This window comes from Cyprinus carpio, chromosome B23, assembly GCF_018340385.1.
Source record: "Cyprinus carpio isolate SPL01 chromosome B23, ASM1834038v1, whole genome shotgun sequence".
Taxonomy (NCBI): Eukaryota; Metazoa; Chordata; class Actinopteri; order Cypriniformes; family Cyprinidae; genus Cyprinus; species Cyprinus carpio.
In genome coordinates, this window is record NC_056619.1 from 20142373 (window position 1) to 20155508 (window position 13136).

At 35.6% G+C, this 13136-nt stretch overlaps 3 protein-coding genes across 4 annotated transcripts; 2 read left to right on the forward strand and 1 right to left on the reverse strand.

Moving 5' to 3' along the window:
• Positions 1-240: 240 nt before the first annotated feature.
• On the reverse strand, positions 241-7049 carry coq10a (coenzyme Q10A). Its single transcript, XM_019065815.2, has 5 exons — positions 6486-7049; positions 5317-5463; positions 3710-3902; positions 3524-3625; positions 241-2409 (listed from the first exon to the last, which is right to left on the reverse strand). The coding sequence occupies exons 1-5, from the start codon at positions 6623-6625 to the stop codon at positions 2242-2244; spliced, it is 750 nt and encodes a 249-aa protein (XP_018921360.1). The 5' UTR covers positions 6626-7049; the 3' UTR covers positions 241-2241.
• A 563-nt stretch (positions 7050-7612) lies between these two features.
• On the forward strand, positions 7613-11335 carry si:ch211-148l7.4 (uncharacterized protein LOC563603 homolog). Of its 2 annotated transcripts, none has more exons than XM_019065813.2 (2): positions 7613-7831; positions 8336-11335. In XM_019065813.2, exons 1-2 carry the CDS (start codon positions 7788-7790, stop codon positions 9810-9812), a joined length of 1521 nt encoding a protein of 506 aa, XP_018921358.2. In that variant the 5' UTR covers positions 7613-7787; the 3' UTR covers positions 9813-11335. The 2 variants fall into 2 exon arrangements, with proteins under 2 accessions (XP_018921358.2, XP_018921359.2); XM_019065814.2 differs by having other exon boundaries at positions 7792-7926.
• A 401-nt stretch (positions 11336-11736) lies between these two features.
• snrpg (small nuclear ribonucleoprotein polypeptide G) lies at positions 11737-12990 on the forward strand. The gene is made up of 4 exons (XM_019065811.2): positions 11737-11884; positions 12130-12152; positions 12389-12513; positions 12702-12990. Exons 1-4 carry the CDS (start codon positions 11853-11855, stop codon positions 12750-12752), a joined length of 231 nt encoding a protein of 76 aa, XP_018921356.1. The 5' UTR covers positions 11737-11852; the 3' UTR covers positions 12753-12990.
• The last annotated feature ends 146 nt before the right edge of the window (positions 12991-13136 follow it).

The window sequence follows — 13136 nt, forward strand, 5'->3', positions numbered from 1 at the left end:
GAAAGTATTTAAAAAACAAATATTCAAAATGTTATATAAATATTATAATGGTGTATAAATAATACTAAACACTGCACTGGATTTAAAAAAAAAATGGATACATTTCTCAAAATATCTTTATGCTCCACAGAGGAAATTAATAAATAAAGAAAGAAAGAAAGAAATATAGAATAAATATAGAAAGACATGCCTTGAGTGTATGATGTCAGAATTTAATTTTTTTTCTGTAAATGATGTGCACGCAAACATGCTTATTGCTTAAATTATTCTGTATGAATTGTCTTAAGCTCTAAGTATTCTTTATTGGATCTTAAAAATCTGCATGGAAAAGATCTATATGTCAGGAAAGCATGAATAAGAAACTCCGCTATAGTCTCTCACACTGTTATAAATACATGACCCAGATACCACCACCTTCCTCAGATTTCTGCAACCTTCACTACTGCTTTCACTTTGTGTTCTTTGTTCCCTGGTGCTGCACCACTGATCCGTTTTCACAAGTACTCATGTATCTCCTCAACTTTGAATTCTAGTGTAACCCAGCTGATTAGCAATCATAAAACTACCACTTTGAGGTAAGAAACCATTGACACAATAGTGCAAAATAATTAATCAAGTTCAAATAATTAATAATTCAAAGCAGGAAATCGGCCTCCTAATGAATCTCAAGCAGTTCAAGTAAAACAGACACAAAAATTTGTTTGGAAATTTATAGATTCTCAAATAAAAAGGAATGCTTGTGCAAGGTTATAACACTGATGACAGGCCTGTTGACAGAGAATTAAGGTTTACTGAACACACAACATTCATTTCAGAGAGAATTTGTTCCTAAAATTGTGCTCTTGCTCTTATGAAGCACTTCTCATCTCTTTGGTTCTTATTCACAGTTCTTCAACCAAACATTCTCACTTAACAGACATCTAACAAAGTTTTTATATGATAAATCCTAGAAATCTACTAATGGTGACATTATTTCCACGGAAGACTCTTAGACAGGCGTTTTATACAGCACAAATAAATTAGCAATGGACAATTCTTGGAAATCACGTTACTTGAAGTCATTTATAAATGCCATGAGCACTTAGATAAGGCATTGAAATGGCAAAAAATAAAATCTCATAAAATAAAAATAAAAAAAAGAGAAAAATGTACGCTATGCTTGTATCTAAAGCTTCTCCAGCTCATACTGTAGCTTTTCAAGAAATCACAAACTATACACAAATACAGTAGTGTTTAAACATTAACGTAGCAACCAATCCGAAATGGCACAATCTACATGAACAGGCACACACTGGGATCACTATTAGGGAACAACAGGCCGCATCCGTATATTTCTTTCATTTGAATTTCTCTAAAGCCCTGAGTTTGCATCCAAAGAAAGCAAAAGCATGCTAAATACAATTCGTAATTCCTTCATTACAATCCACTACTTCTATAAACAAAGTTTTTTGTTGTCTGTGAGGATAAGTATTCAGGTGAGAGAAATATTTGACGTCACTCTAACTGTATAATTCATATTTATTATATTTACAGTTGTGTTTGGAGTCACACACCTCCGAGTGTGACTTCTTGAGAAGAATGTTATAAATTCAGTGCAGTGTGGAAGTCAAGTACGTCACTGTGAGCGTGATCGAATTCAAGCAATTTGAATTCATATCTAGTTATATAAAGATTCATTTTAGAAGACTATTCTGGGTTAATCTGTGCCTTTTGCATGCTGTTGATTATCACAGAAAATGATACTGACTTAAAACCATAAAAATATTAAACAGCTGCACGTATGCAAGGGGAAAGTAAACAAAGCTTGTGCATGTTTTATTGTTTGTTTTAAAAAGCTGAGGTACAAATTGAAACCATTTTGTGTGTTAATCAACAGCATGCGACAGATTTCACCTAAAACATTCCTTTCAGCTTCAGTAATAAATCATATTTGGCCCCAATAAACCTACAGCAGGACTGAATGAGTAAACCAGATGAAACCGTAGCGAACCGTCCAAGTTTTTCACCTCAGCTTTCAAATCGTACCTGTCAGAGCTGCAATAATCAATTAATCTTCATTCACGGTCAAAAAGCAAACAAAAAAAAAATACACGTTTAAGGTGAACTGAAATCTTTTTCTAAAAGTAAATGGTATCTATCGTACCATCCCAATGTAATCTAGTGATCTGATTTGTCATGTGATAAGCATCTAAAGAGTTTTGTGAGTTCCAGATGCAGGTGAGTCCCGTGTGAAGGTGCACCTCACGTTTGATGGACCTCGTGAAACATAAGCTCGCGTGGTATCCTCGTCTCAGGTCCGTAGAGTTTGCCTGCTCGCCGCTCAAATGCCGCCACCATCTGCTTCACCACCTCGTCGAAAAACACAGTCGCTAACTGAGAATGCAGCAACGAACGGAACTCAAACGAGACCTGAGGAAAAAATAAAAACATCCAGATAGAACTGGATTACTTCTTAAGTAAACACTGAGTGTTATCGCTAACTAAAACAAACAAACACACACATACATACATATATTTACACACACACATATTTTATATATAAATTTATTTATTTTGCTGGGCATTGATTAATCGCATCCAAAATAAAAGTTTTTGTTTATATATGTGTGTGTACTGTGTATATTTACTACATATATATAAAGACACACATACATCATATATTTTGGAAGTATTTACATGTATATATTTAATTCATATCATTTATATTATAAATAAATATATTTAATATATAAATATATATATTTTAAATATATATGTGTGTATTTATATATACATAATAAATATACATAGTACACACACACATGTTATGTACACAAAACATTTTATTTTGGATGTGATTAATTGTTGACCAGTACTAATAACATGTATTGGAAAAAAACAAAAAACAAAACAAAACAATAAACGTTAAGTGAAATACAAAAAATGTAAACTTATTTTATTTCAGTTAGTTGGCGAGTTTCTAATTTTCACAGTTTAAGCGTAAAATACTAAAATTACTAATAAAGCTAAATTAAAAAATAAAAAACTATTGACAGACAAAACCAACAACAAAAAACACAACAAAACTTAAACAGCAATAAAATCAAATAAAAGCTAAACAGACATATTTAAAAAAAAAAATAAGCACAGCAACAACAACAAAAATCACTAAAAACTTCTAAAACTAAAACTGGAATAAAAATAAAAGCTAAATTGACATTTAATAATAATCTGACAAAAAACAACAAAATTACTAAAACATACTAAAATGAAAATGAAAAATTATAAAACTACTAATTCAAAATATTAATGAATTCTACAGTAAACTAAAATAATGTCTGACATGTGTTTTTGGTTTTGTCTGATTAAAATGAATGAAAGTGTTGCATGTTTGGGTAGTTGTATACTGATTTTTACCCACTGAAATTGCGCAAAACTCTCTGTTTTACATTCTGCAAGCTTGTCAGACCTAGCAACAGTAACCAAGGGGGGTGGAGCTTAGCAAAGGGTCAACTGCAAGCAAAGGTTTGTAAATGATACTCACAGAGAAGTCTACAGTGCATGTGCGAGGATAGCCAGGAATACCGGGACTAAACCGCCATATTGTCTCTAAATGATTGAAGAGTTTACCGTCCGAACACACTGCCTGAAATGGGGAACATAATTATATACCAAATTTGTGTTTACTTTCATTTCAGTGATGATGTTGTAGAGCACACAGAAGGCTTACTTTGACCAGATGTGGACGGACGTGGCTTATCATTGAAGTGTATCGCTCAACAACCGGAGGGAAGCCCACTTCCAGCTGAGCTTTGGCATGACCGGCTCTTTTCATGATGGTCTGGGACTTTTTACACCACGGTACAAAGTGTTTGTAGTCATCCACGTTGGCTACCACATCATACATCTCTTGCATTGAGTACCTAAACACCAAAATACAGGAACATCTTTTTAATTTTAGAATCAGGTTAAAATAAATACAAATACTTTCAGAAATAGACAAGAAAATGGTGTTGTTATTATCAACTAAATCCATTTAGAATCATTTTTGTCATTTGAAATAGAGGTGAAATAACATTAGATGAAAAACAAACTTGAAAAACTTAAGAAATGAAAATCAGCAACTAAAAATTAAAATAAGTTTAACGTGAAGTACTACTTAAACTAACACTGAAAGTACAAAAAGCTATAAATGTGTTTTGTTCTACTTTTAGTCATTTCTATTGGTAGGTACTACTAGTCACTCATTCATATTTCCTTTCATTAATGGTTCAGTATTTGTGTCCTTGGTTTAGGTCTTTGTTTCCAGCTGCTCCACCTCCACTACATTTACATTTATGCATTTAGCAGACGCTTTTATCCAAAGTGACTTACAGCGCATTCAGGCTATACATTTTTTTACCATTATATGTGTTCCTTGGGAATTGAACCCATGACCTTTTGCTGCGCTGCTAACGCAATGCTCTACCACTGAGCCACAGGAACACTAGATCAATACAGCTGTGTTAATTTATAACTTAAAGGGATGCTTCACCCCAAATTGTAAATTTTGTCATTAATCACTTACCCCCATGTCGTTCCAAACCTGTAAAAGCTTTGTCCGTCTTCGGAACACAATTTACTCCATCTGCCATCAGACGTGCAATCTGGGTTATATGAAGTGACGGGAACACTTTTTGTAAGCGAAGAAAACAAAAATAATGACTTTATTCAACAATTCCTTTGTCAACAGTCTCCTCTGTGTCCCTCCATATCACCGTATGCTGCGTATGCTCTTCTGTATCATCCGCTCCACAAGGATGCGCTGTTTTTACGTGTATTTAGCTTTGATTTGAAAGAAAACAGTGCATCCTTGTGGCGCGGATGACACAGAAGAGCATACAATGATAAGGAGAGACACAGAGGAGACTGTTGACAAAGGAATTGTTGAATAAAGTCATTATTTTTGTTTTCTTCGCTTACAAAAAGTTTCCCCGTCGCTTTATATAACCCAGATTGCACGTCTGATGGCAGATGGAGTATTCTGGCGACCACTTTAATACCTTTTATGGACCTTGACACTGTTATTTACTTGGCAGTCTACGGGACAGTCACAGGCCTCCCGGTTTTCAACCAAAAAATCTTAAATTGTGTTCCAAAGACGGACAAAGCTTTTACAGGTTTGGAACGACATGGGGGTAAGTGATTAATGACAAAATTTTCATTTTGGGGTGGAGTATCCCTTTAACACCACAAAAGCTTACCTTCATCCTCCATGAGGAAAAAAGAAGAGGCCATTGTTTAGGATCAGACACTGGGTCAATCTTAACCTACCCTAGCATTAGTTAGTCAACTTACCCTAGTATTCTCCTCTCTGAATACTCTTTTCTCTTATTGGTGAGGCTGATGAAAGATCTCCTGTGATGAGTGGGAGTCAAATCCACTTCAGAGAGACAGAGAGCACGAGGATGACGGGTCATCAAGATCCCGCAGGAGGACAGGTATCTGACATACAAAAAATACAAGATTCTGATAAAGACAATGCATACAGGAATGGTCTGCGATCATACTATGGTACCAAATGATTAGTATATTTCATATATTGTGAAATGTCAAAGAAATTACCATGGTACATGTCCAAAATAGATGATATTACCATGGTATCAAGCATCTTCACATAAGCCATGCTTCAAAATATATGTGATTTACAGTCATTTTAAGCACTTTCAGAATCTTCCCCTGCAGCCAGTTAACATAGTGACCATAAAATCCTCCTTGCTTCTTGTTACTACTGTAAAAATCTTAATAATTCTACTAATATAAGTATAAAAAGCTGCCAGACAGCTGTGCCTATGCTAAATTCTCAGTGTTTAATTGTAACAAGAACTGTAATAATTCTGGTATTTCTGAAACTACATTTTCATGTAATGTACATAGAGTAACTGATAATCAAACGTTTTATCCATTTCTAAACTCTTATCAGGAGGTTTATGGTTATAGCGGTTATTACAGAATTTATTATAAAATTCTACATTATCATAGAAACATTTGTTTAAAATGATTTCTATTCTTTTTATGTATTCTATTTTAATTTCTCTTCCTCTCCATTCTTGATTCTATATCCTGACTATATCTTAAAACATTTTTTTTTTTTTTTTTTTTTAATTTGTGTTCTTTTGTTTTAATTTACATTCCTGTCCATTTTAGATCATATATCGAGTATGTCTTAATAAACAGTGAATTTTCGATTATAATAAACAACACCAGATGTCATTTTAGGACACACATATCGTTAGTAAAATAAAATTGTGTATATATTGTCACTATTACAATGCATAAGTGTTTTAATAAGCTTTTGGTACTGACACCCCGCAATTTTTCAGTAATAATCGTGGTAATCTCTTTTAGGATTTTCCAGCTCGCTTTGTTCCAATATTTGTTCAGCGAGGTGATGCACCTTATATAATCTGTTTGACATTTGTCTGTTTACATAATGTATTCCACTATTCAAAGCGGGCTGCTTTTACCTGATGGGCCAGTGCTGTATCCTCTCTCTGTGTTTATACGGGCTGCCGGAGCGACACGGTCCGAACGTCGCTATTTCCAGAAACTCACTGAATGTCCGCACACCCATCGGGATCCGCCGGGCGTTTCCTGACACGGCCATCAAAAACAGAGCTTCACCTATTCAGTGTGTGTAAAAGGATGACGATTAATCTCGAATAACACGATTAACACAGTAATAAGCAAGCGCTCGCTGTCATATCTACGAGTGAACGAGTCGGCTGTTTTTCAGTGACCAAACCCACGCGATGCGTTAAATCCGAGGGAGAGCAAATATTATATTTCGACTTCTAGATAATCATCTACTGAGACAATAGCCGCTGAAACCGATTGAGGTTAAACCGGTGAAGCCTTCATAAGCTGCCGGTGTGCGGGACACACTGTTCTGACGGGGCACCGTGCAGCCGCCGCCAGCTGGACCGGAGGAAGACAGAATGTCACATAAGGGACTCAATCATTATGATTTCATGTCTAAACTGCCGCATTTTATTTGAATTATGGTAATAAATGATATGGGTGTATAAAACCAATGACAACAATGAACAGATATTAATAATCTCATTAAGAGGGGTGTCGTTTCACTCCACCTCACTAGGGGAAGATGTTTTGCGGTTTATGCACATTTCATAATAAAAGTCTACGCTCGTATAATGTATAAATCATAAAAAGACAGAAATTCAAAATGTCAGTAAATACTATGTATATTGTAATTTGTATATTGGATATGTTTTCAATTTTTTTGTTTTTTTTTGTTTGTTTACGTTTTAGTAATTTTGTTTGTTAGTTTATTATTATTATTTTTCCGGTTTGGTACTTAGGTTTTTCATCTAATATTTAATATTTTATTTTATTTATTTTCGCTTTATTTCGATTAACAAAAACATAGTTTTTCGTTTTAGTTAACAACGACACCGTTTTATTGTCCCTTAATGTAAACACTTGATAAATGCTCTTGATAAATTGAAAATGAAACGTCTAAATTGTTATAAGGCAGTCTTTTCTGAGCCATTTTTTTAATCAGCTGATAATAAATTAGCCTTATATGTTCATACGGGTTTAACCAAAGAGACTTTGGTTATACTCACATTTATTTATGTAGTAAACGCGTAGGGGATGATGGGAATTGTAGTTCTTCAAATTGCCTTACGTTAAGCTTAGTAGAAGCGCGTGGAAGTTGAAGTGAAAGTCCGTGTGCGTTCAACCGCACAATTTCTCGCGTTTTGCGTTTTATGAACCTGAAAACACCTGCTCTAATTTCCACATAGATGTGCGAGAAACCTATTTTGTGTGATACAAAGTCCTCGAGCGGGTAAGTTTGTATGTCAGTTGCATGTCAACAGCATAGCAAAACAACTAGCAAACTCTTCCTGTGTCAGTGCTACAGCAATGCTGCACGTAGTTGTGGTAGGTGTCTTCATCTTATAGCCAAGAACATCAGTTTGTTTCATTATTTTTACTTTTATTATTTTCGCCTGGTTAATTATGTAAACTGGTTCTATTAAAAAGCTTATAGTTGTGTGTGTGTGTGTATATATATATATATATATATATATATATATATATATATATATATATATATATATATATATAATGTATGTATGTATGTATATATATATATATATGTGCATATATGTGTTTATATGTGTATATATGTATGTGTTTGTATGTATGTATGTATATATATATATATATATATATATATGTATATGTGTATATATGTATGTGTATGCAATAAAATGTTTCATTAAGAGTCATTTTTGAATTTATGATTAAATGGGATTAATTTAATTTACTTTTTTAAATGTCCTTATAGGAATATGGATTCTGTACATTGCTGGAATGGAGCAAAAGGTGACCAGATCCCCACTAGGGCTAGACCCATGTCAGACACCTTATCCAAACTGGCCCAACTGATCACTTGCATCGAGTACAAACCAAAACAACAGCGCTCTTCCTTCATCTGCAAAGACTGCGGCAACAAATTCTCCGACCAGAAGAGTCTTGAGCGTCACCAGAAAAGAGAGCACGCCCTGCAAAAGCTCCATTGCTGTCAACAGTGTGGGCAAAAGTTTGCTTTGCTCTCTAGTTTGCAGCTACACAAATGTTCTCACACCTCATCCATGTGCCAGACATGCATGGGGAAACCTCAGAGGGGTTCTTCTTGCCCTTCCTGCGGGACTGAATCTTCAGAAGATCCCTTCTATCATGACAATAGCCCCTATGCGTGCGCTCCATGCGGACAAGCCTTCAGCCACAAGCAAGAGCTGCTGCACCACCAGCAGGCCGGAGGCTGTCAGCCCGCCAAGACTCCCAAACCTCCTCCACCTTCAGATGACTCCTTGCCTCCGTCTCCTCCAAGTGCCAACTCATCTCCTACCACATGCACTTTGTGTCACAAAACGTTCCGTTCTTCTGCTGGACTTGGTTGCCACATGCGCTTTTCCGATGTGCACATGAAAAGCAGCACAGAGGTGAAAACAGATGTCATTGTAAGTACGTTGAAGAAGAAGAAGAAGAAAAAGAAGAAAGAAGTTCTCATCTCAAGTACGTCGTTTCCATGCCGTTCCTGTGACAAATCATTTCCTAAGACATCACTCCTCCATCAGCACAGGAAAGAGGAACACCGGCGGGAGATAAAGGTGAGGAAGCTGCAGCGAACCTCTTTGAAGACCACCAGGCAAAGGCGGAAAGGTGAAATATATCCATGCCTCCATTGCGGAAAAGAGTTCCTGCACCATCTGACGCGTCGGGCGCATTTTAGACACTACAGCTCTCACTATCAGACCCACCTCAAATTGAGCGGCAAATCATCCGGCGCTGACGCACCTGTGTTCCACCCAAAGCCAGCTAAGGAGCTCGGACCTCCCCAAGAAAAAAGATCAAGAGGTAGACCTAGAATCAAAAATCTACCTGTTTTGATGGTAACCAAGCAAAAGGAAGAAGAGCAACTGGATGAGGAGGATGATAGTGATGAAGACGAGGATGCCGAGTACCCGTGTACGTCATGCGACCAGGTCTTTAGTTCCAAAGCTAAGCTGCATGTCCATGAGAAAGTGCATGAGGAATTCCCAGAGGAAGTCCCCGAGGAACGCCATCAACCAGCAGCCACGTGCAGGTGTTGTAGTGTGTGTACAGGTGGGATTCCCCTCGCTGAGATTCCAGAAGATTGTGAAAAGAAAGTCTATCACTGTGTGCCTTGTGCCGAGGCGTTCATAGCCCTGAACGCTTTTCTAGAGCACTGCCAGACGCATCTGATCCGTGAAAATGAAGATGAATTCAGTGATGATTGAAAGAGCTTCCATTTTTTAAAGGAATTGTTCACTCAAAAAAAAAAAATTCATTTTCTCACCATCATATTCTAATCATGCTAACTGTTATTATTTTTTCTTACAGAACATCCTTTTTTTTTTTTTTTTTAAGAACCATTGCATACATTTAGATAAAAAGCACCTTAAAAGTGCTTCTAAAATGAATATTCTTTAAATTTTTGTGTATGCATATACATATAATTATGGAATTGAAATTATTTGGTGAACTATTCCTTTAAGAATGAAATCTCTGTCATCATTTACTCACCTAAATGTTTGTTTTAACCGAAACCTTTTGATTCCAATTGACTTCCATTGTATTTTTGTCCATTTAATGGAAGTCAATTTCAACTAAAACTGTTACAGACATTTTTCATAATATCTTCTTGAATTTTTCACATAAACATGCTGACATAAGGGCGAGTAAATGATGACCGGGTTGAATTTTTTGGGTGAACTGTCCCTTTAAGGGCAGGGAAATCATTCTGCAGATGTTTAGGCTATCAGGAATTTTTGTTTTTTGGTAAACCGTCTGAATATAATCACACTTTTTTTTACAGGTTTTGATTTCTGTGGTTCGTGAGGTATAATCGTGTACACAGGATAACTCACTTCCACCAATCTGAGCCAAACTGCCAGAATAAATAATAGAAGCCTTTGATAAGATCGACAAGCCAATTGCATTTTGTCAGATACGGGTACCTAATTAAAACCACTTCAACTCAGTGCATAGTTCTGCTTCAGGATCAATGTTCTCCGTACATCTAGAAGTCATAGTAGAAGTCATATCCATTATGTTACTGTGAGAATATGGTGAATTTAATATTTTGACACATACACATACATTAATTATGTTTTCGAGATGGCCAGTGCCTTGCTGAAACACAAAACCAGCTTAATGTATGTGCTACTTCTTGTTATTGTCAAGTTGGAGGATATAATATCTTTGTTTCTGCTAGATTCGGCTACTGAAAAGTGTTTCAGCTTGTTTTATTATTTAGCTTTTTACTTACATTGTGAAATTTCTGTTTGTATTTCGTAAACTACATGAAACAAAGTAAGCCTTATTCTTCGAAAGTTGTAGAAGCTTTACAGATAGTAGCATGCCTTATATACATGATATTTTATGCTATCAGACCAAATATTATTGCTAGTTTAAATTCCTAACTTTCTTACTAGACTGGATGAATGAATTATGTGCTGATATGAGACCTCAGATTAGGTGACTACAGAAACAAGTCCATTATATTGTTTTTTTAATTTGTATATCAGGGGTTCTTAACCTTTAATAATCTTCATTTGTTTCTGATGTCTTATGTAACACTTCTAACATTTTCTCTTCCTAACTCCAAATAGGCTGCAGTGATTTTTTTCAGCTCTGTTTTTTTGCACTGACCTTTTTTTTTGTCTTTGAACACTGTAATATTCACTTTATGACTCAAACTGTAAATGATGTGGTGCAAAAGCGTAAGTGCAAATATAACTATATCCACCCCCCCCCCCCCCCCCCAAAAAAAAAATATTTTATTAAGTTTTTTTAATGGTGTATTTTTAAATTCAGTTCTCTACATTACTGTCTGGGTGTGTTTACTTGCGGCTACCTCCAGTATCACCTGCTTTGTCCCAAGATGTGTGATTTTTCTTTTCTTTTTTTCTTTTGAAGAATATTTGTCAGAAAATTTACCTCATGTTATGCATTACATTGGCATTGTTTTCGAATAAATTGTTTAAAAAGGTCTTGTAGTTTTTGTTGTCATTTTTGTCGCTTTTTAAAACAAAAAACAAAATCACACCTGTACCCAAAATATGGCATTAAAGTTTGAGGTAGAATATTTAGTTTTTCCTAAAGACGAGCAACATTAGGTTGTGCAATGTTATTGAAGTTTATCCTCCGCTGCAGTAGGGGGCGATATTGCACACGGTGACTAGTACAGGAAATCCCGCGACCTCGTACCCCACTTCCGCCACTGTTCATACATTGTTTGAAACGTGTTTTAAACTATTTGATCTGACGAAATAAACATGAGCAAAGCACACCCGCCCGAGTTGAAAAAGTAAGTATTTCAAGCCTTTTGTTGATTGTGATCGTAAGTCTGTTAGAAATGCGATAAATTTGAGCATCGCGTTATTCTACTATTCTATCCGGTTTGTCTGAATGTATTTCACAGCTACATTATATTCAAATTTACCACAGAAAACCCACATGCTATTTGATTTTTGTTACACTTTCATATTAATTAGTTTGAAATGTTTGGTCTAGTATCTGTAAAACAGTACATGTTTTGTTCTTGCCTTTTAGGTTTATGGACAAGAAGCTTTCACGTGAGTATAATGGAGGATTTTAAAAATATTATCCAGAAAAAGAAGAGTATATGAAATCTGGCGATCTCCATAATAATATCCCAGAAATACTTTATTTCAACAGTATGGGACTGTAATCTTGAATGCAAATAAATAATCTTATCTAAATGGATGTTCTGATAAACCTACATGAAAACTCTGTTCTGAATCTCTGTGCGTTTCTTCTGTAAAGATGTTGTTTTCATGCACACTTTCAGTGAAGCTCAACGGTGGCCGTCATGTTCAGGGCATCTTGCGTGGATTTGATCCCTTCATGAATCTGGTGGTCGATGACTCTATAGAAATGGCTCCTGGAGGACAAATGAACTCCATTGGGATGGTGGTCAGTACTTAATATCACAATCTGGTATCAAACCGATTACACAACTGATGGTGAAACAAAACTAGCTGGCACAAGTGTCATATAGATAGACATTATGCTGCTTTGCTGCATTAAGCTTTGTTTACTTCTCACATGTTTTATTCTGTGCAGTGATGAATGCCCTTTTGTGTTGTTTTATCTCTCCTCAGGTGATCAGAGGAAACAGTATAATCATGTTGGAGGCTCTTGAACGAGTATGAGGATGATGCCCACTTTCTTTTCCTGCTTTTTCTTTTTTTGTATCCAGGAAAAAATGGATTTCTCATGTCTGTTCGCAACAAAGACTTAATATTAAAGCAGAAATCCTTGAGTGTGTTGAAAAATATTGTTTTTTTTAAACACCTTCCTTGTTTTTTGTACATTCCTATGTCTGTAGAAATCTGTGTACACAATTCATACATTTTTGTGAATAAATGGACTACGTGTGATTAATCCAAATTCTTTTTGTAATTCAGTTTTTTTATATATATATTCAAACTGTCAGCATTTTCATTGCCTTGGTAGCTGCATGCATTTGAACAAAGCAATAATCATGACTTGTTAGGACTTCAAAGAGTCAAATTCTGTTAAACTGTAAAATGTGC

Coding starts and splice junctions, on each gene's coding strand:
- coq10a (XM_019065815.2), bottom strand. CDS start 6,625: ATGGCCGTGTCAGGAAACGCCCGGCGGATCCCGATGGGTGTGCGGACA. Junction 3,626..3,709: donor TCCGTCCACATCTGGTCAAA/GTAAGCCTTCTG, acceptor TCCCCATTTCAG/GCAGTGTGTTCGGACGGTAA. Junction 2,410..3,523: donor CATGCACTGTAGACTTCTCT/GTGAGTATCATT, acceptor TTTTTTCCTCAG/GTCTCGTTTGAGTTCCGTTC.
- si:ch211-148l7.4 (XM_019065813.2), top strand. CDS start 7,788: ATGTGCGAGAAACCTATTTTGTGTGATACAAAGTCCTCGAGCGG. Junction 7,832..8,335: donor GATACAAAGTCCTCGAGCGG/GTAAGTTTGTAT, acceptor ATGTCCTTATAG/GAATATGGATTCTGTACATT.
- snrpg (XM_019065811.2), top strand. CDS start 11,853: ATGAGCAAAGCACACCCGCCCGAGTTGAAAAA. Junction 11,885..12,129: donor CACCCGCCCGAGTTGAAAAA/GTAAGTATTTCA, acceptor CTTGCCTTTTAG/GTTTATGGACAAGAAGCTTT. Junction 12,153..12,388: donor TATGGACAAGAAGCTTTCAC/GTGAGTATAATG, acceptor GCACACTTTCAG/TGAAGCTCAACGGTGGCCGT.